Source organism: Carassius gibelio, chromosome A17 (genome assembly GCF_023724105.1).
Source record: "Carassius gibelio isolate Cgi1373 ecotype wild population from Czech Republic chromosome A17, carGib1.2-hapl.c, whole genome shotgun sequence".
Lineage (NCBI taxonomy): Eukaryota > Metazoa > Chordata > Actinopteri > Cypriniformes > Cyprinidae > Carassius > Carassius gibelio.
The window spans coordinates 3,196,480-3,218,873 of record NC_068387.1 but is presented as its reverse complement, the minus strand read 5'-3'; the positions used below and the strand labels follow the sequence as shown (position 1 = coordinate 3,218,873).

Genomic DNA, 22,394 nt, shown 5'->3' with positions numbered 1-22,394 from the left:
TCTTTCATCGACAATGAGATTGAAATAGTATATATATATATATATATATATATATATATATATATAATTTTTTTTTTTAAAGTATCTTCTACTCATGAAGTCTGCACTTATTTGATCGGCAATACAGAAAAAAAAAAAAAAATAATAATCAAAGTTATTCAAAATAAAATGCATGTTATTTATTACTGGTGGCCATTTTTGTTGTTTTGTAAGATTGGTTTTTAATGGCTTGGTTAGAACTGTTTTACTGAATAAGAAATTAATTCAATAAAATTTAACTTGATCAAACTGCTCCCTGGGTGCCGCAGCATAAATGGCTGCCTATATATAAACTATAATAGTGTGTGCACTTTGGATTGGTTAAATGCAGAGCACGGATTCTGAGTAAGGGTCACCATACTCGGCTGAATGTCACATCACTTAATTGGGCAACGCCAGTCTGTTTTATTGGATTATCTCATCACAAAACTTCTTTTGTCAAAATGTCTTTCGTCAGCTTTTGCTCATGATTGTCTTGGTATACTGTGCCAAGTTTCATTCGAATCAGACCAACACGCTAGGAGTAAAAACAGTACAAAACAGTACAAAAACCACATGGTTCCCCTCACTATAAGCTGCAAGCACATCTCAACGCCAGAACCGATTCTCACACATTTATTAACAAGACTTCCTTTTTTCCATGTTCAGAAACACACAGTACAGTTAGAATTACAATCATTTAATGCATTTAAAAGCATTTCTCGATTCATGAAACACAGGTAACTTTAAACCCTTTTTTTATGTGCGGAACAAATATCATTGAGTTATCAAGTTTACTTTGGTCCAGTCTGTACATGTTAAGAGTGACATGCATGAACTTGTAAAAGCTTTGAATGCTGAACAGTATTTTCCACCGTGGCCTGCCGCCTGACTCGTAATCCTTCGGTAATGTCCTGTGTGTTGGACGGGGGCGTCTCATACTAGCTTGAGACACTGAACATTGAAGCTGTCTCCCTCTCTACAGGCGGTGGCCTCCAGCAGAGCCTGTTTCTTCTGCGTGCTGCGTGAGGACTCCAGCTCGTACATGGTGGTGAGGTTGAACAGCACGCTCTCGTGCAGGTAGAGCGCTGGGTCCTTGTGCACCAGGCTCTCCAGCTGGCCCAGGGACTCCTTCAGCCTCCCCAAATACAGCAGACACACGGCTGCATTGTTGTTTGCCTGAAGAACAAAGTTGGCCTTTTTAGAGCTGGCAGTATCCAGTTTTCATCTGCTGCCATTTCTCTGGGGGTGCATGTGCATCACATATTGTGTTCAACTTACCACTGGGTTCTTGGGATCAAGCTCCAGGACGCTGGAGAAACATGTGTGTGCGTCTGCATAGTTATTCTGACTCAGATAAACAAAAGCCCTGTGGACGACATCACAATCACAGAAGCACATACACTTCAGATCAACAGTTTGAAATAAATACAGCTTATTAATGCTATTAAAACAAGTCTCTTATGCTCACGAAGGCTGCATTTATTTGATCACAAATTCAGGAAGCAATTTTATTAATTTATTTTTAAAACAGAAACAGTGATTATTATCAATATTGAAAACAGTTGTGCTACTTCATATTTTTAATTTTAAACAATTGATACACTACCGCACACAAGTTTGGGGTATGTAAAATAAATAAATAAACACATTTCATGCTAATTTATTAATTAAAACAATTAAAACTTATCATTTTAAATATTTATATTCAGAGAAATGCTGTTCATTGAACTAACTTTCATCAAAGAATCCTGAACAAAATATCATTTATGTTTTTAACATTAATAAGAACCATTGTTCTATATTTTATGTAATTAAAAATAAATATAAAACAACTATATTATAATGATTTCTGAAAGATCATGTGACACTGAAGACTGGAGTAACGATGCTGAAATGTCAGCTTTTCTTTCATCACAGAAATAAATTACTTTTTACACAGAATAATAGAATATTTAAAATATGAAGAAAAAACCTAATTAATATTCCCAGCTGTGTGAACATGAAGAGATTTCATTCAGGAGTCAGCGTTCACCTGTTCATCAGGACCGAGGTGTCTTCATCAGGTGATTTTCCCTTTGATTGACAGTCTTTTTCTACATCCTGAAAATACTTCTCAGCAGTTCGGATGTCTCCAATCTAATCATATGAACAGACAGAACGTTAATTATAGTCTGCGTGGAGATGACAAAACATGAAGAGCAAGTATTACTGCAGAGCAAAGACGGTGTTCACTCATCCAGCGGTGCAATAATCACTTGCTTTTCAGGTAAACACTGCATATTTTCAATCAAAGGCCCCATTTACACTGCATGGCTCAAGTGACCCAAGTCCACAGATCGGATATGACCGGTGAACGTGTAAGCAGGAAAAAAACAGGATTCCGATGTTCTCAAATCGGATTCAGGCCTCATTCATATGTGGTAATAAATCGGATATGAATCGGATACGTGCATTTGCGTGTGCCATGTAAGTAGACAAATCGAATGTTCCCCAGTAAATGCGAGCCGTACATCATTGAAAAAGTGGTCACCACCAACTGAGATCCCATGACTTATTATAGGTGCGATGGAGGACAAAGGATACACACAGTGGTGCAATGCAGAGGTTTCAAGTCTTTTAGGTCTTGGACGAAGAGACAGTGCAGGCAAAAATGCAGTGTTATTACAGAAATAAATCCGTGTTTGAAGACATTTCACGAGATATGGGGAGGCACGGTTTTAAGCGCTCATGGCTACAGTGCCAACATACGATAAAAAGCGTAAAAAACTAATACAAAGCAAAACACTGTATAGTTTTAATCTGCATCCATTGTATTTCGTGTTGTTTTACTTGCTTTTCTGGGACAGAACGTCTACGTTTGGTAGTTTCAGCAGTGTATAGTGTAAATACAAAAATCTGATTCGGGACACTTTTAAAAGAAGGGGGTGTAAGGGGGTGGTCAAAAAAATATAGTCAGAAAATCAGATTTGGGCATCAAGACCGGAAGTGTAAATGCAGCCAAAAAGGCTATTTCCATTTCATTTTTTTTTTTTTTTTTTTGCAGATCTTTGATGTGCCCTTGTTAAAAATAATTATACATTTATTAAAATGACTGACCGCAAGTATTTGTACATTATTGTACATAGAGCAGATGCCACAATTCTAAAGTAAAATGTAAAAATGTAATTGATGTAGTGAATGTAGTTTTGTTATCTTGTTTCTTTATAAAAGTCCAGAAATTTTAAAATTTTTCATCAGGTGTCTTTTTTAAATGATATGATGTCATTACGTTGCTGTCTCGCTGCCAGCCAATCGCTGCACTGCTGATCGTGGTTTTGAGTATCGATACGTAACCCCTTTTAAACCAACATATGAACACGCATTTATCTCAGATAACTCAATCCAGCCACACTAATCAACAACCACAGGTGCGTTCGAAGAACCCAATTAGCCGGATCCTGAATAGCGCGATGACATCATCTTGGATGTGACGTTTCATCTGGGATGTAATGAGTGACATATGAAGACAGGCCCCAGGTGTCTCTGCTCTCACCTGTAGGAAAATACGTCCGATTCCACTCAGCAGCTGCACTCTTTGCTCCGGTTCATACTCGATGATGGAGCGATATGTTTCCACTGCCAGCACAAAGTCCTTCATGTGAAAGAGAAAATAATTGCAATAAAATTAGCTTTTTTTTTTTATTATTTGCTTATTGTTCCAACTTCTGAAACTATTTTGTTAAAATATTCTTAGGAATGTTAGTGCAGCTCTTTTCCATGACCATGACTGTCAAGCTCCAAAAGAACAAAAACACCATGACAGAAGCAGAGAAATGACTGTTAGGAGCCTCCACAGTAAAGGAGGAGGAAACATGGTCCAGGCTTCCTGAAGTCACATGATTTATGTTTTATGTAAGCGACCCACCAGATTCATCATGTCAGCTCGAGTATTGTGGGATGTATGAGATTTGACAGCTGCAGTGTCAAAGCACCAAACGACTTCAGAAGACTTGAACATAGTTGGTGTATGAAATAATGTTAAGATACTATCTTTAAGCTTGACAGATGTGGTCACTGAAAAGACTGTGAGTGGATTATTTAAAAATTCTCTATTTGTGTTACATATAAAAATGTATATAAAAAGATGCACTACAAAAAAGATTCATGTTTGTGAGTTCCATTGTTTTGTGTCTGCTAACCAATGTGTGTGTGTGTGTGTGTGTGTGTGTGTGTCACTACAGTCTTTGGTCAGCAGATGGCACTTGTTCAACATAATAACTCCCCCCCCCCCAAAAAAAGGCAATTTCTTTTAGCTACTTACAGTCTAAATCTAAGGGTATAATATAAAGGTCTAGTATGTCTGCATATATACTGTTTTAACAGTAGAGCAATAATCAGAGAAGCTATTTTATCAGTAGGCACCTGCTTGAAGGAAAGCCTGTAATCTATAACTCTGGAGTACGTGCATGTGCACAGATATGGTTCAGGTCACATATGATTGTGCGAGTGAGTCTATGTTTGCTATCTCTTCCACTCACGTACCTTCATCATTAGCAGACAGTTGGCCATGGAGTACATCACTCTGCTCAGACGTGACCTCCACAGCTGGATGGAGGCTGAAAAATGAGCAGAGAGAGAGAGAGAGAGAGAGAGAGAGAGAGAGAGAGAGAGAGAGAGAGAGAGAGAGAGAGAGACAGACTGAGCAAATGGAATAGAATTGGAAATTGCTGTCTTTCCCTCCTTTTCCCGGCTCTGGACCATCAATTTTTGGTTTGCTGGCGGGAATTATAGTGCAGGAGGAAAAGATACAGTGACAATCGCATTTATATCCCCCTCTGGCTCACTGTAGACCCCCATCAGCGAGCCGATCTGATCTCATGTGTGTGTGTGTGTGTGTGTGAGCATGAACAGACTTCAGTGTATGTCTCAGTCCTGATGCTGTACGTGACTTCCTCCACTCGCCTGCGGCACAAACAATGATAACTGTGAGACTATTCCTGAAGAACACACTGATTAAAGGGGTCATGAACTGCCTTTTTTCAATTTGATACTGTTCTCTGAGGTCCATTTATAATGTTAACAAGATTTTTGTATCAAAAAACAATCTAGAAGTAACAAGCTATTTCTTGTCCTGTTTGTGAGCCCCTCATCAGAATGCCCCGTTCGGATGGGTGTGGTGAATTCTAGACTTGCAAGTAAAACAGTTTTGCATATTAACATGAATTTCAATGCCCCCGTCATTGCACATGTAATATTGTTTTGAAAACTTCAGATGTTGAGAAATGGCAGCCGGTGAAATTAACTCATGCATGTCTGAGTCAGAGTCTGATCCTTAAGTAGAAAACAATGAACCTGCACCTAAAAATGCCAAACACTACAGCCTGGTAATTAGTAATCTGTATTTTATGTATTTGTGAGGTAGTTACATTGAACGTAGTCCATTATATTATGTATTATATTATGTGTTATATGTATTAAGGATATTACGCTGTTTCATGTAAACAATGCCAAATTCTGCATGTCTTTGATCTAGGTTCATAAATACTCAGTGTATATCAAACTATCTGAAACAGACAAATCAATAGTGACAGATGATAAATAATAAAAAAAAAATATATATATATATATAATACAAAATAAAACCTGTTTCTCACAGTTGTGTGGTGAGACATTTCTGTCAGATCCAAAGGGGATAGATCCACAGCTATCTTTATGTTTCACACTCTCTGAAAATCCTTAGTTGAACTGTGTCTTGTTTAAAAACAAACCCGTGGTAAAATGAAGCGAACAAATGAAACGACCAGGTTCTTACTGACACAATCTGAAACTTCATTCACTCTTTCCTAATGTAAGGATCAGAAGGAAGGTTTTTCCGCTGCTAAAGAGGGTGTTATATGCATACTGTGACATCATAATGTGACATTACAAAACGTTTCCAGTTACTGTTCTAACCTCAGTTCCCTGAGAGTGGGAATGAGACATTGAGAAACATTCGCTGTGGGAACTCATCGCCTAAAACAAAATCCTGAAACCTTACTGGATGACTAGTAATTTCCTACTGCTTTAAAAAAAAAAAAAAAAAACCAACAGGGGATTTAATTATTGGACCAAAATCCTCTGCATGTAATAACCTGAAACTTTGTCTAACACTTGATGGCTGCTCTGTTAATTCCTCGTCATAAGTAAGGAACCTAAGTGAGCTATTTTATAGTCCCTTTGAAAACCATGTTACTAGCATTTGTAAAACCACATTTTTCCATCTCAAAAATATATCGTATGGCCTATGCTCTCAATCTCAAATGCAGAAATGTTAATCCATGCATTTATGACCTCAAGGTTGGATTATTGTAATGCTTTATTGGGTGGTTGTTCTGCACGCTTAGTAAACAAACTACAGCTAGTCCAAAATGCAGCAGCAAGAGTTCCTACTAGAACCAGGAAGTATGACCATATTAGCCCGGTCCTGTCAACACTGCACTGGCTCCCTGTTGAACAAAGAATACATTTTAAATCTTTCTTATTACTTATAAAGCCCTGAACGGTTTTGCTTTTCAGTACTTGAGCGAGCTCATATTGGATTTTTATAAACTTTCTATAATTTAGTTCCGTTAAAGTAGGCTTCATTAATTAGGTCAACCAGAACAGGGAACACTTCCCATAACACCCTATGTACTCACCACATCGTAAGGAAAATTACATCTACACTACTATTAGTCTTTTTCATTGTTATTCTGAGATCACCGTAGTCATACGGATCTGGTCGGTATCGAGAGCATGTGGTGGATCAGCACCTAGAGACGACTTCTACAGCCCTGAATGTCAGCAGAGACCATGCCATCTAGATGCACTCCAGAGACAGATCCCCTGCAAAGACTTCTTCACCTCGACGACCATCGGCACAAGACCACGGAAACCTTGGACAGTCCTCTGCACAATCTGACTTGTGATGCCACCTGAAATTATACCACGCCATGCTGGTTTTGTCTGAGCCTGGTTTCTCCCAAAGTTTTTTCTCCATTCTGTCACTGATGGAGTTTTGGTTCCTTGCTGCTGTCACCTTTGGGTTGCTTAGTTGGGCTCACTTGACTGACTGCACAGACACTATTTGAAGAGAGCTGAATCATCAATGAATTGACTTTATCTGGAAAAATTGCTCTTTGTTATTGTCTTCTTGCATTATTGACAAACAGTGTTTTTGTTTGTAACTGTAAAGCTTGCTTTGACGAAATCTGTATTGTTTATAGCTAGGGCTGGGACAATGCGCTGAGGTCATCGATGATGTCGACACAAAAAATATGTCGACGCAAAATATGTGCATCGATTCGTCGACCTGTTTTTATTTCTCTAAAAAACGTTTGAATACTCATTTACCTTATGTGCGCTGAATATACGCGATGGTCAGATCAACATTCTGTCCAACGTTATATAACCAATCCAGGGGTTTTTCTGCATTGATCTTTTTTTTTTGGCGGCTGTCAAAGCCTTAATTTGATCGGTGAGTGATGTAGAATAGAGTGATGTACGAGAGAGAGCCCCGGCTACGCGCGCAAACTCACAGTCTTCAAACAACACAAGCTCTTCTTGCTCTCTCTCTCCCTTGTGCATATTAATCAAAATCTTTAAACACGATAGAAAAAGTTCATTATTTTCCATAATATAATGATAAAAATGAAACTTTCATATATTTCAGATTCATTTCATACCAACTTAAATATTTCAGGTCTTTTATTGTTTTAATACTGATGATTTTGGCATACAGCTCATGAAAACCCAAAATTCCTATCTCAAAAAAATTTGCATATCATGAAAAGGTTCTCTAAGCTATTAACCTAATCATCTGAATCAACTAATTAACTCTAAACACCTGCAAAAGATTCCTGAGGCTTTTAAAAACTCCCAGCCTGGTTCATTACTCAAAACCGCAATCATGGGTAAGACTGCCGACCTGACTGCTGTCCAGAAGGGCATCATTGACACCCTCAAGCAAGAGGGTAAGACACAGAAAGAAATTTCTGAAAGAATAGGCTGTTCCCAGAGTGCTGTATCAAGGCACCTCAGTGGGAAGTCTGTGGGAAGGAAAAAGTGTGTCAAAAAACGTTGCACAACGAGAAGAGGTGACCGGACCCTGAGGAAGATTGTGGAGAAGGACCGATTCCAGACCTTGGGGAACCTGCGGAAGCAGTGGACTGAGTCTGGAGTAGAAACATCCAGAGCCACTGTGCACAGGCGTGTGCAGGAAATGGGCTACAGGTGCCGCATTCCCCAGGTCAAGCCACTTTTGAACCAGAAACAGCGGTAGAAGCGCCTGACCTGGGCTACAGAGAAGCAGCACTGGACTTTTGGACAAATTTTGCATGTCATTCTGAAATCAAGGTGCCAGAGTCTGGAGGAAGACTGGGGAGAAGGAAATGCCAAAATGCCTGAAGTCCAGTGTCAAGTACCCACAGTCAGTGATGGTCTGAGGTGCCATGTCAGCTGCTGGTGTTGGTCCACTGTGTTTTATCAAGGGCAGGGTCAATGCAACTAGCTATCAGGAGATTTTGGAGCACTTCATGCTTCCATCTGCTGAAAAGCTTTATGGAGATGAAGATTTCGTTTTTCAGCACGACCTGGCACCTGCTCACAGTGCCAAAACAACTGGTAAATGGTTTACGGACCATGAGAATCTGTGGGATATTGTGAAGAGAAAGTTGAGAGATGCAAGACCCAACACTCTGGATGAGCTTAAGGCCGCTATCGAAGCATCCTGGGTCTCCATAACACCTCAGCAGTGTCACAGGCTGATTGCCTCCATGCCACGCCGCATTGAAGCAGTCATTTCTGCAAAAGAATTCCCAACCAAGTATTGAGTGCATAACTGAACATAATTATTTGAAGGTTGACTTTTTTTGTATTAAAAACACTTTTCTTTTATTGGACGGATGAAATATGCAAATTTTTTGAGATAGGAATCTTGGGTTTTCATGAGCTGTATGCCAAAATCATCAGTATTAAAACAATAAAAAGACCTGAAATATTTCAGTTGGTGTGCAATGAATCTAAAATATATGAAAGTTTAAATTTTATCATTACATTATGGAAAATAATGAACTTTTATCACAATATGCTAATTTTTTATAGAAAAAGGGCGGAACGCCAAAGTTTCACGTGGAGCATTCGGATATTTTTTTCTTCTCCATGACAGGCTGCTGGCTCCCACTGTTAATTTATTATTTTTTTTTTTTTTTAAAGGACTCTCTGTATTAGCTTAAATCCCTCAAGTTTACATTAGTCCTTAGTCCTCTTTTTAAAAGAGTTAGTACTTGAAATCACTTTAATTTGCCGGTCTAACTTGTTCCACTCAACTGCCCCTATAGCATATGTTTCTTTCCCTAGCATTGTCTTGAATGCATAAGGACTGTTTTCAAGGTTTCAAGGTTTTATTGAATGCTATCTCTATACAAGTGCAAAGTTATGCATTCTTAGTCAGTCATTTATTTTGTAAGTTTAAGAGCAATAAACATATATTGCAATGTTAAGGAATTCATGTTTTTTTCATTCAGATATGTAAATCAACATGTATAAATTGTTAGTAGTCAATTAATGGGGAGATAATCAAAATCAAATCGGTCTGGAAAAATTAATCGTTAGATTAATCGATGCATCCAAAAAATAATCGCTAGAATAATCGTTTAAAAAAATAATAGTTTATCCCAGCCCTATTTATAGCGCTATACAAATAAAGGTGACTTGACTTATATGATAATGCCAGATAATGCCATAAACTACACAACTTCACTACTGATCGAGAAGTAATCACAGGGACCATCGCAATGTCTTCACCGCTTTCAGAGGCAATAGCCTTTGTCATTTGAGCTGGGGTTGAAAGGGCATTCCTGTCCCCGGTTTGCATAAGCTGACTTCATAGCATCCACTATCCATCGAGATGCTAACTTGCCCCTTAGTACAGCCACTGTAACACATGAAGAGCTGGTCCCACTGTTAAAAGATAGCTAAGCATTCAATATAAATCCTTAAAGCCCTAACAGGGCAAATGTCACTCTGAAACTCAGCATCACACGAGGTCGACGACTCGGAAGACAAAGCAGGCAAAGAGATGACCTGTGATTTAAAATGGGTAGAAAGATAATTGGGAATTAGGCTCGAACGGGGGTAAAGAGAAAGCTTTCAGAACCAGAGGTAGGTCCCATGGCGGTAGCGATGGTGGCAGTGGGGGATTTCGTTTCCTCACCCTCCTGAGAAAGCACATGTCTCTCGATCGATTTCACAAACACTCTCTATTTAAGATTGTACAAACACCTACTAGAGGTGCACGGGACTCAGTGAGTGTGTCGAGGCACATGGGGAGGCAGGGCTCTTGGCCCATTTAAAACCCCTGAAGCAAACACATGAAGACTCCAAATCTCTGGGTTGGGGTGCCATATTGTGCCGTTCGCTTAAGACAGCAGGTTCCTCCTGAGAGGGATTCACCAAGGAGGAGCCACCAGCATCTACCTGAAGTCCAGAAACCAAGGTTGATTCAGCCAGTTCAGGTCAATAAGGATCACCAACACTCTCTCTTCCCTGATTTTGCATAATACCAGAGGCAAAATCTTCATCGGAGGGAATGCATAAAGTCTGGCTCTTGGCCCAACGCGATGACAGACTCCCATCAGTGGGGAGCGAAACAGAGAAAAGAACAGTGGGCAGTGTGTCGTGGACAGATCCACCTCCAACCTCCTGCTTACTCTGAGAGGGGAAAGCACAGCATTTATGCACTTCGAGAATGCCAGCCCGAAAGGGAGCACTGAGTACTGGTATGCCATGGCCTCGAAAAGAAACCTCAGAAAGCATCTGTAGCGCGATGCTATCTGAATATGAAATTATGCATCTTTCAGATCTACGAATACAAACCAGTACCCAGGATAGATTTGTGCCAGGACCTGCTTTAAAGTCATCATCCTGGGGGTGAGTCGTCATCCTGCTTCATAGTCGTCATCAACAGGGTGTTCAGTGCCCGAATTTGTGGAAGAATGGACGTGTGCTGACTGGGGTGCAGACCACTACTTCACCAACTGCTCGTGGACATCCGGGAAGAACGGAACCCTCCTCCTCGAGGCAGCTTACTCCTGGCAGGTTCCTCTGGAGCATCCCAGTTGAGGTTGATGGTGAGCTCCTCATGGAGGTCTGGAGGGCCTCGGAGGGTCTTGGGGTTGGCGAAAGGACATCGAGGAGGCAAGGGCCCACCAACACTTTGCTGACAGCAGTGGACCTCGTCCTCATATTGAATCCTCAAATGGCATGTTGGCAAGTCAGCGCAGTGCATGCAGTCAGAATCAGAGAACGCAGCCTCACTGTGGGCCAGGCCCAGGCAGGCGATGCAGTCCTCATGTGGGTCCAGCAGGTTGATGGGGATAGCGCAAATTCGACAGAAGGTAGCCATCGGATGCAGTAAAGTTATTCCATGTTCTGATTTCGAGGCAATTGGCGCTCTTACCACATTATATACTGCCTGAAGGCTTGTCAGTATTTGCATGTGATTTACATAAAAAGTTGTTTTTTTTTCATTGATCTTTAAAAGTTTCATATTTGATACATCAGGCTTTTACGGTTAATAGAGTATGATATACTGATAATTTAGAGCTCATTCTTTAAATGAAAAAAATCTCTGTTTTATTCAGAGACGAAAACGGAGTAAAAATATGCAATTTTTGTATAGATGCTGATATTTACATAGACAAAAAGAAAGATGAAATGCTAATAGTACTGTAAATCAAAGAGATCCTTATGATATTATAGCAGATACCTCTTTATCGAATAATATACAGTAGGCATTATAGGGTTAAAAATGTATTCAAATAGTTTTATGTCATGTCCATAAAATTAATTACAATTGCGATATTTGAGGTATTAATAAAAATAAATAAATAAATAAATAATAAAAAAAATATGATATTGTCTTGAACCCGAAGCATCCATGGCTTAGACAAAATGTGCACCTTCGTGCATTATAGGATGTTTGTGTTCTATCTGAACTCATCCTGCTCTGATTAACCTCTCTTCCTCATTTTGCCAGGGACAGGAGCAATGAACAGCCATACAAAAAACAGCAGTCTGGCATCAGACTGCAGGTATGTCAGCACCTGGCAGCTCTGCTACAGACGGTGCCCATGAAGGAGGGAGTCCGTCCTGCTGAAAGCACATCAGACGCACAGGTGGCGGGACGGCGGGGGGGCTGCTGAAACCACAGCTATGCTGAAGCATGTATTTATCTCTGTCTTTCCCAAAACAACATGTGAGGAAGTCAATCAAGCATGCAAGGCTTACAGACGCTTCAGCGATCTACTCTGATGGATTGCACAACACGGGATCTTATGCTGCTCCTTCTCAAGCCAGACAAAGCTTAAAGGTGATGGTAAATGGTTTCCACATGCTAAGCAGCAAAAACATTTTTAACATCGATAATAATGATGTAAGTTACTTTGGATAACAGCGTCTGCTAAATGCATAAACTTTAATTTAATAGTGAAGAGTAAATGTTTCTTAAGCAGCAAATCAGCATATTAGAATGATTTCTGAAGGATCATGTGACACTGAAACTTCTCTTTGTAAACAACAACAGATTTATAAATCATTTATGTTGCATTCCTAAATGCATATTAAAGCAAAGTGAATCGAAACTGAATTCACAGTACAGCTGGAGCACGTCAGACTATAGCCTTATAATTACATCACAACCGTTGTGAATTTTATGACAGTACTAAGAAATCTCAAATTCTCACCACCATTCATAAAAATTTCCCGGGCGAGGAACACGTTTCAGCGCTGATTCTACTTGTATTTAGTGCTTTGATGATTTGTTTATTTAGTTCACTGCTTATTTCAATCATTATGCAGTAACCAGCATCACCCTAAACACCCACTGATTTGCATGATTCACGAGGGTCATGATTATAGGCCAAAAAAAAGGAATTCTGGATTAATTATTTTGTGTTGACATTTTCCCTATGTTAAGCCTAATAGGAAGTTAGGGAATCTTCTCACTTTTAAGAGCATTGTAATATTTAAACAAGTATTTTCAGTGGAAGATGCACTTTCTAGAGAAGACTTTATACTCTTTTCTCACCACAGACCTTTAAGAGATATAAGGCCCTATCATACACCCGGTGCAATGCGACGCAAGGCGCAGCACAAGTATGTTTGCATTTTCCCATCCAGCGTCACCTCCTTTAATTAGCAAATGCATTTGCACCCATTTGTGCGCCCATGGGCGTGCTGGTCTAAAAAATAAGTGTGTTCAAGTGCACTGCTATTTTAAGGAGCTGAAAATAGACTTCGCCACAGACCAACTCAAACCTGGTCTAAAGTCTGGCGCAATATTTTTTTGTTATATTAAGAGTGCATTGTTAGTAAATGCGCCTCTGGGTGGGTCCACAGTGTGCGTTGACTTTGCTTATTACACACAGGGATGCGCATCACACTAACATGCCAAATATTAAAAACAAAAGGATTACAGTGTAAAAGAATATTATTGTGTAGGCTACATAAATATACCTTTAAAGTGACCTTTACACTTTGCGTTTAGATCGTTAAAATAGGGCCCATAGAGTCCATATGGGAATATCTCTTAGAAGTCTGCTGTAATATAACATGGGCATCATAACTTACATGAAATCTCATAAATAACTAATTGGAAGGGTGATGACATGCGGGTGAGTGAATGTTGACAGAATTTTATTTTTTGTTTGTTTCTGTTTGACTCAACAGCGCTATGTATTTGACCTGCACTAGCCACAGAGGACAGATTTGAGTGGTCTGTACCGAGTCTGTTGTCCTGCGTGAGGTTCATCATACTCCCGTCCTCAGCCAAACCCTCCTGCAGGTTACTCAGGATCTGTGAGAGGACAGGAACAGAAGTTTTACAGCACTAATTACAGCGAGGCTAATTAAATTTGCGAGCAGGTGCAGGCACTGAGGTGTAAAGCACAGGCTCACCTTCTGACAGACGCTCTTTATTCTGTAGAGACGGTCCAGAGTTTCCTGAGGCTTCTGCAGGTACTGAGGGAGCTCGGCGTGAAGAACACGCATGGAGAACGGCACCATCGAGCCTAGAACATGCAATACAGAAACATATATATTTTATAACACTATATATATATATATATATATATATATATATATATATATAACACTAATGCACGCTCTTTCTTTTATGCAGAAAGTGCAAAATTTTTCTATTCTTGCTTCTGTTTTTCAGTCAAGAAACACATTAAAGAAACGGACTCCATGCTGGCGAGACGAGGGGTTGTGGCTTTGATCATGCTCTTCTTTGATATAAGGATGGATCCTGTAACGCAGACCCAAGTCAAGCGCTGCGTCACTGTCTTAAGATTTCACCTGACTGACTGAGATATACAGTATATATATATATATATATATATATATATATATATATATATATATATATATATATATATAAATACAATTATGTTGGTGTGCTGATGTGATGATTGCATTTGATAACTGCAACACATTGAATTCACCAGGTTTGTTGCATTTGTTGAACAGTACATTAGGCAAAGTATTTATTACATCATCAGTGATTACAGATTGTCATTAGTTACTAATAAATTCAGCAATAATAAATTACTGTATTCTATGTGAATCTATGTTAAAATGTAATTTATTGCTGTGATCAAAGCTGTATTTCCAGGATCATTACTCCAGTCTTCAGCGTCACATGATCTTCAGAAATCATGAAAATATTCTGCTCAAGAAACATTTCTGATTATTATCAGTGTTGAACACAGTTGTGCTGCACAATGCTTTTGTGGCAACTGATACATTTTAATTTACTGGATTCTTTGATGAATAGAAACTTCAAAAGAACAACATTTATTTGAAATAGAAATCAACATTATGAATGTCTTTACTGTCACCTTTGATCGATTTGACGCATCCTTTCTGAATAAAACTACTAATTTCTTTGGTAAAAAAGATTCCTGACCCTATTTCCCAACATCTTAACACCATCTTGCCCATGAAATGTAATTAAATAGCTCCAGAACTTCTACCTCGTCTTCCAGGGTAAACCGTGGGATAATATTCATAGTAGAGATTTGGATGATCCAGATTCCCGAAGGGCTCAAACTCCAGCTCTGCGTTCTGGAAAAGGCTGAGCTTCACCAGAAGAGCAAGACGCACAAACCAGAGCTGTAGAGAGAAGATAGCGCTCTGCTTTAACAAAACAGATCAACATTTACTTCATTCTGTAACTAGTGTTGTGAAGCTGTCTGGTCTGAGTGTATTCCAGCGTAACTCTTCTGTGCAGCAGTTCGTGTGGAGGCACATCAAAGCGAGCGTGTGCTTTGATTCATCCGTCTCCAGAGCCGCTGGGGTCTCGGCGGGTTACTGTGGACTGAGTGGGTGTCAGACCGACAGCTAAAACATTGCATGCATAATGAGGCCTCAGGCAATTTTTTACAATGTACTTAAAATAAAATTAAAATCTACTGGTGAAATCAGGCATTATAAAAACTAACAAGTATTAACTCCATACATTCCTGAACAAACACTCAGTTAAGTACTACATACAGTAGGTTAAGAATACCATTAAACATCATCTTGTTGGTTAAACACGTAAACATATTAAATATTTGATATGTTAGCAAATTTACTTGCTATAAACGAACTATCCACATAGCTGATGTTTCACTGCACATGTCTTCAGTAACTCCTGACACAAGCTAAACCGTTCCCCAGGCTCCGGGTGCTTCTGCTCACCTGCAGGGAGTCAGTGGTGTGGTTGGTGGGCTGGCCGCTCTTGCCGTAGCCCTGACCGTGAGCCGTCAGCAGTCTGCCCGTCAGGTCCACGGCTGCCCTCCAGTTCTTAGTGCTCTGTGAGAAGAGATGAAGACATTAAACACAGCAGGAGGTGTGAGAGAGACCCGGCTCCCGAGCGTTCGCTTTACATAATGATGCCATTTATTACGCCAAAACTTACACTTAAAAACTTTTAAAACACAAGTTGCAAAAAAAAGGTAAATAGAATTAGGTTTGTTCTCACCTGAGTGTCACACATGTGACATAGATCTGTTTATAATTCCATGTACCCAAAGAATCTGTTTATAAATGGACTGACGGCTCAATGGGACTGAAACTCCTTCATGCAAACACCTCAATCTAGTGATTTGTATTGTAAGGGGGGGGGGGGGGGGGGGGTCAACTGGTAAAAAAATAATCATGTAAACTCTTGTGGACTTTTGGAGTGCTGTGAGGTGTATGTTCACTGGTGTTTTATGACATACGAACATTCGTACAGTGTGTTCTTGCCAGTTGTTCAGCTGATGAAATATACTACAGTAAAAAAACTACAGTAAACCATAAAAATAAAACCGTAAACAGTTTGAAATGTAACCATAAAACAATTTTAAGTGTTGTGAGTTTTGAAAATTGCATGTGTTGTAGGTTATTTATCCAGTGCGTGCCATTGTAAAAAAAATAATAAGTCTTTTTAAGCTGAAACAACATGGTATGAAAATTTGGGGTTATCATACCATGTACATTTGCTTTACTACAGTATAAAAAAAAGCAACTGAACATAAAATATGTTAAAATATGTTTTAAAAATAAATGGCAGAATTGCAGTGTTATTAGTTTCATAAGATTTCATCCATGTTAAACTCAATATGACGTCTACACTGAATAAGGTATGAAATATACAATCAGGTGATAATACGTAAGATAAACAAACCATATTCACATTTGAAATTCATTCAAATTCACAATTTGACCTTGTGCTATTTGTTGGCTACACTACAATTCTTACACCAATATAACTTCGAATTTGAGCAGAAGACTGTAATTTTGTATTTTGGCTCTTAATGTGGACATGTCCCTTAAATGGGATGCACTGTATTTTCTTACGTGTTCATTTCTCTTCCTGAGTTCAGTGTCTCTTATACATTTTCATCAGTATTTTTACTTATTCTATCCTTCTTTTCTGCTCTCTCTCTTATCTCTCTCTCTCTCTCTCTTTCTGTCAGAGACCCCAGCGCCTCTAAATCTTCATTAGAGCGGCAAATGAAGCCGAAAACCACTGGCAGAGAAAAGGGGCAAAAGCAGCAGCCGCCACTGAGATAAAACATAAAAGAAGTCAATGACAGGGGAAACAAGGGTCCCTTCTGATGTACTGCACACTTGGGGACTCCAAAAGCACACACCACAGATCAGAGATTCTGCTCTTTTAAAGGGGTAGCTGAAAATACCAAACTTTAAGTTGTTATTCACTTCTATTCTTCTACCAGTCAGTTTTTAACTGCTGTGACGAGTCAGTGAGTTGAGAGACGACGCAGAACAAATCATTCAGCCCAGTTTTATGAACTGGATCAAACAATTCAATGAAAATCTCCTTCTTAAAAGGCTCACAATTTTTTAATGAATCAAACATTTTTACTTTTATTATGACCGTGCCAATAAACAGTATGATGGATGTCAATATATTCAACTGAATAATGACTTCAATTTTCATTTTATCACACAAATATGTATTTTGTTTTTAGTATTCATGCTTGTGAATTAACTATTACTACAGATATCATCTGTACAGTTCGTGGTCTTTTTGGACAGAACTAGCGATGTAGCAATCATCAAGCTCTGTGTAGGGCGACCACACTGCCAACAGAGGTAACTGACCTAACACAACATATATTTGCATATGCAATTATGCAGTAAAACATTACATTTGATCTGGCATTATTATTATTGTTCAGAGAAAAAGTATAAATGCTTGAAAACATTAGCCTCGATTACACTCATTATTTAAAGCAGACATACCACCCAATAATCGCAATAAGCTTTGTGCTTTGTTACTTTAAGTAACAAAGTATCAGCTTCTAAATTTTGTCAATATTCTCACAAAACACAAAGTATAAAGGTGGTTTTGATGCTCTTTAATGTTCAGGCGGCACATGAACCAATCATCTCTTCCTCTTTATAACTAGTTGTGGCAAAACAAATAAAAAACAAACATGAATGAACATCAGAAAGATTTTGAAAGAAACAGAACAACTTACTGAAATGTATCATGTCTCATGTAATCAATCAATCAACGTTTCAAACCAGAACGTTCCTGTTGTACTGAACCCATATCGAACTATGACCCCAAAACTGAGGTATTCCTGTGACAACAGTGCACCTTTACACCCCTAATATGCATGTAACAGAAAACACATTATTTGTACATAATCTAAATGGTCAGCTAGAAAAATAACTAGAGAAGATAATTTTGATAAACACGTGCAGTATAATTAATTCATTATATTTTAGGTAACACCTGTCGTCTTCATTTTTAATGTATGTTTGGATAAATTTGTTATGAGAATGTGCATGAAGACTATGTGAAATTATTTTATATATTTTAGGAAATCATGTTCGGAAATGCATTGGCTTTGCTATTTATCTTCACGTGATCAATTCAGTTCTTTATTGGTAGTTGTAACCACTACAGTGTGAATGGCGTCTCAATGATCACTGAGCTACAGCATGTGAGAATAGACGTGCATCGTTTACTCTGGCCATGGCTGTGGCTGGCCATAGTTTTAATTAGTGCCCAGCGTAGGGCTTACACCCAACATTTTTACATCTTAGCTGATACAACTGGCCCCAGAGCTGTAAACCATTCACAATTTAATGAAGAATGCTTTTTAAACTCTACTTAAAGTATAGATAAAAGGCTACATTTATTGGGAAATCATTATATTTTCATTTAAATAAATATGTAATCATTTTATGCAGTGTAGCGGTGACAAATTGCATCTATGAGACTAAGTTCAGTAAATTCTGCTCATTATAGTGACAGGGTCACAGCACACAAAAGCAATGTTTCTTGATATTGACCCACACAGCCTCTTCACTTCTGGAGAAACAACTAACAACAACAACAAGTTTCTGATTCCTTGTTAGCTTTCTGAGTGAACAGAAGTGTCTGTCAGGAAATAAGGCTGATCGGAGTCTGAGCAAATACAGACACATCTTAAACCCAGTGGGGGATTGTAAAGAGGCAAGAATGCAGCAATGAGGTCAAACAACCAGCGAGACCAAAGACTGGGATAGACCCTGATGACCAGAGGTTAATTACTGAACGTTTAACCCAGGCTAACCTATAGCGCTTTCTACATGCTACTGTTGTCACATCATCTAAGTTCTGCATCTAAGTTCTGTTATCATTTCAGACAAATCTACTAATATGAAAATAAATGTTCACACAGTCAGTGGTGATAAATCATCAACCAAACATTGCACATGAACTGAATGCAAAGGGAAAATAGATGACAACAGACAAGCATCATCGCCCAGTGTCTGCAGAGATCCAGGCTGAATGATGGATCTGTGAAGTCGAATAGACGGAGTCGAAAAGCTGATGAATCAACCATCCAGTAACAGCAAATTACTATTTAGCTTTGCAATATAAAAACATACATAGTATATTCCATCAATTCATGTTAAAATCAAATTCACTTAATTTATATTGCTAAACACAATGTGGTACATTTAAGTCAATAACGTTCTCTGGATTTTTATTTATTTTTTGAACCAATTATGAATGATTGTGTCCACTTAAATGGATCAACAGTAAAACTGGATGTAACTTCACTCTAGAATCCTGTCACATTTAGACCTGCGACCTTCAATCTCAATATGACTGTTTCAATATAAATGAAATGCTATTTTTTGCAAATCCATAAACGGTCTCACCATCTGCACTGAACTGAGAGATGAAGCGAGAGATTCAGTCCTTTGTGAGCACATAAAATAAGCTAGAGTAACATTATTGTGAACAGCTGGAGAGGAAGTCAGGATGGTGCCGCGAGAAATAAGACCAAAAATAATCACTAGAACCCCATACGGAGAAGACAAGAGCCAGATCAGAAGAAAAAGAGAATAAAAGAAGATAAAATGAGCAGACAAGGGGACACAAGGGTGGTTGAGACCTCAGTCTTCTGCAGAATGAGTGATTTTCTCTCAACAGCAAGCATGTTTGTGTTTGAGACTCTCCTTACTGTAAAGACACACACATCTCTTCTCTCTGCGGATGACAGATCTGGATCAGCATGTACTTCTGCTCCAGTCCTAGACTATTTTAACAATTATACCTTACGTGTCCTATGTAAATAATACATATATATATATATATATACATACACACACACACTTTTTGAGGCATTTCCAATGCAAAGTGATAAATTTGTTAAAGGTTATGTGTCACTTATGCACACATACACTGGGTTTCTAAGATTCTATGAACATTTATAAGATTTCACAGCTTGACCTCTCAATTAAAACCGTCAGAAATGTAATGAATCATTATTAAAATCAAGCAAGAAATTCTGAGGTGAGTGATGACATCAGCCTTCACCGTGAACCATTGTGTACACTGTAAAAATTGTTTTTTTTTTTTTTTTTTTGAAGTTGTAAATATAACAAAGATTATTACAGTATATTTTACAAGAAAATACTATTTTAGTCTTTTTAATTTCATTTTGTCGCCATAATGTAGGGAATACCAGGCACACACAAACACATGCACACAAAAATAGGCCAAAGTTTAAGATTCATTTATATGAACTGCATATCGAATTTCCATCCATTTGTATTACAAAGTTTTAGCACTTTGGGTAAAAAGGGTAACAATTTTAACTAACAGATCTCAGGTAGCCGAAACTGTCTGCACACCGGAAACATGCAATCAGAGCAAAAAAGGTCTATCGGCTAGAAAAATGACTGCTGAAAGCTGCTTTGACACAAGCAGTGTTATACAAAACTCTATACAAATAAAGGTGACTTGACTTGTGTGATAAATAATAGAGTTTTTTTATTTTCTATCGAGCATTCAAAAAAGACAACAGTACAACGGGCGTATCATTTCGAAACACTTGTTTGTTTACTGTGTTGAGACGTGCTGCGTTTGGTCTCGTACTCTATCGCATACGTTGTCAGTGTTGTGCGCTTGCTTAGACCTTTGTTGTGATAAACAGTAAAGTACGTTCAGCTGAATTCAATTTCCGTTTTGGCGGGTTCAAAAAAAGATTAGTATACCGTGGCAGCGGTCGCGGCATCCCTCCAGTTAAGCCCTCCTCGTGTGAAGACTAAAGAGTGTAAAGACCATCGACTCTACCGTGCGACTCCACAGGGCAGGCACACTGGCAGGGATAAGTATTGCTTTGATTAATCTTTTTTCTTTCTCCTTGTTTCATTTCTGTTTCAGTTGTTTTTTGTTTATAACCAATTCTCACTTTGTGTTTCCAGATCCCTACTATCATTACCACTCGTACCACTCAAAGCTTCATCTCATGGCCCTAACAGAGACCTGGATCAAACCAGAGGACACTGCTACACCTGCAGCACTCTCCAATAATTTCTCATTTTCCCACTCTCCCCGTTTGACTGGAAGAGGTGGAGGTACTGGTCTGCTCATCTCTGATGATTGGAAATTTAATCCTTTACCATCTTTGGGTATCAACAGCTGTTTGAATCTCATTCAGTTACTGTTACCTACCCTTTTAAAATACATTTTGTAGTTGTCTATCAACAAACAGGACCACTGGGTAACTTTTTGGATGAATTAGATGTGTTGCTCTCAACCTTTTCTGAGGATGGTACTCCCCTAGTTATACTTGGGGATTTCAACATCCATCTAGATAAACCTCTGTTTGCTGATTTCCACTCTCTGCTTGCCTCTTTTGATCTCAACCGAGTGTCAACTACTGCTACTCACAAATCAGGCAACCAATTGGACCTTATTTATACACAACACTGCTCTACTGATCATGTTCTGGTTACTCCACTGCACACGTCGGATCACTTCCTCCTCACTCTTAACCTCAACATGATCCCTGACACATCACTTACCCCTCCACATGTCATCTTTTGACATAACCTACGCACACTTTCACCCTCCCGGCTATCTGCAATGGTTTCATCTTCACTTCCTTCCCCTAAACTGTTTGCATCTTTGGATGCTAAAAGTGCTACTGATACTTTCTGCTCCACTCTTACATCTTGTTTAAACACTGTTTGCCCCTTATCTTCCAGGCCAACCCGTAACACCCCTTCTGCCCCTTGGTTATCTGATGTTCTATGTGAACACCGTTCTAAGCTTAGAGCTCCTGAAAGGGTGTGGCGCAAATCCAAAAATACTACTGATCTTATTGTGTATCAGTCACTCCTATCTTCTTTCTCTGCTAATGTCTCCTCTGCTAAAAGGACATACTACCATAACAAAATTAACAATTCATCTAACTCTCGCATGCTTTTTAAAACATTTTCCTCACTTCTTTGTCCTCCTCCTCCTCCTCCTGCTTCATCTCTAATAGCTGACGACTTTGCAACGTTTTTCATTAATAAAATTAAACACA

At 38.8% G+C, this 22,394-nt stretch overlaps 1 protein-coding gene across 1 annotated transcript in view; it reads right to left on the bottom strand.

Moving 5' to 3' along the window:
• Positions 1 to 639: 639 nt before the first annotated feature.
• Positions 640 to 22,394, bottom strand: part of LOC128031379 (trafficking protein particle complex subunit 12) — a 32,595-nt gene continuing 10,840 nt past the window's right edge. The window contains exons 4-12 of the mRNA XM_052619599.1: positions 15,763 to 15,876; positions 15,054 to 15,192; positions 13,975 to 14,087; positions 13,801 to 13,873; positions 4,543 to 4,616; positions 3,554 to 3,652; positions 2,054 to 2,157; positions 1,300 to 1,387; positions 640 to 1,197 (exon numbers count right to left, since the gene is read on the bottom strand). Coding sequence (XP_052475559.1) covers positions 955 to 1,197; positions 1,300 to 1,387; positions 2,054 to 2,157; positions 3,554 to 3,652; positions 4,543 to 4,616; positions 13,801 to 13,873; positions 13,975 to 14,087; positions 15,054 to 15,192; positions 15,763 to 15,876 — 1,047 coding nt within the window. The 3' untranslated portion in view covers positions 640 to 954. The remainder of the gene's footprint in view (positions 1,198 to 1,299; positions 1,388 to 2,053; positions 2,158 to 3,553; positions 3,653 to 4,542; positions 4,617 to 13,800; positions 13,874 to 13,974; positions 14,088 to 15,053; positions 15,193 to 15,762; positions 15,877 to 22,394) is intronic.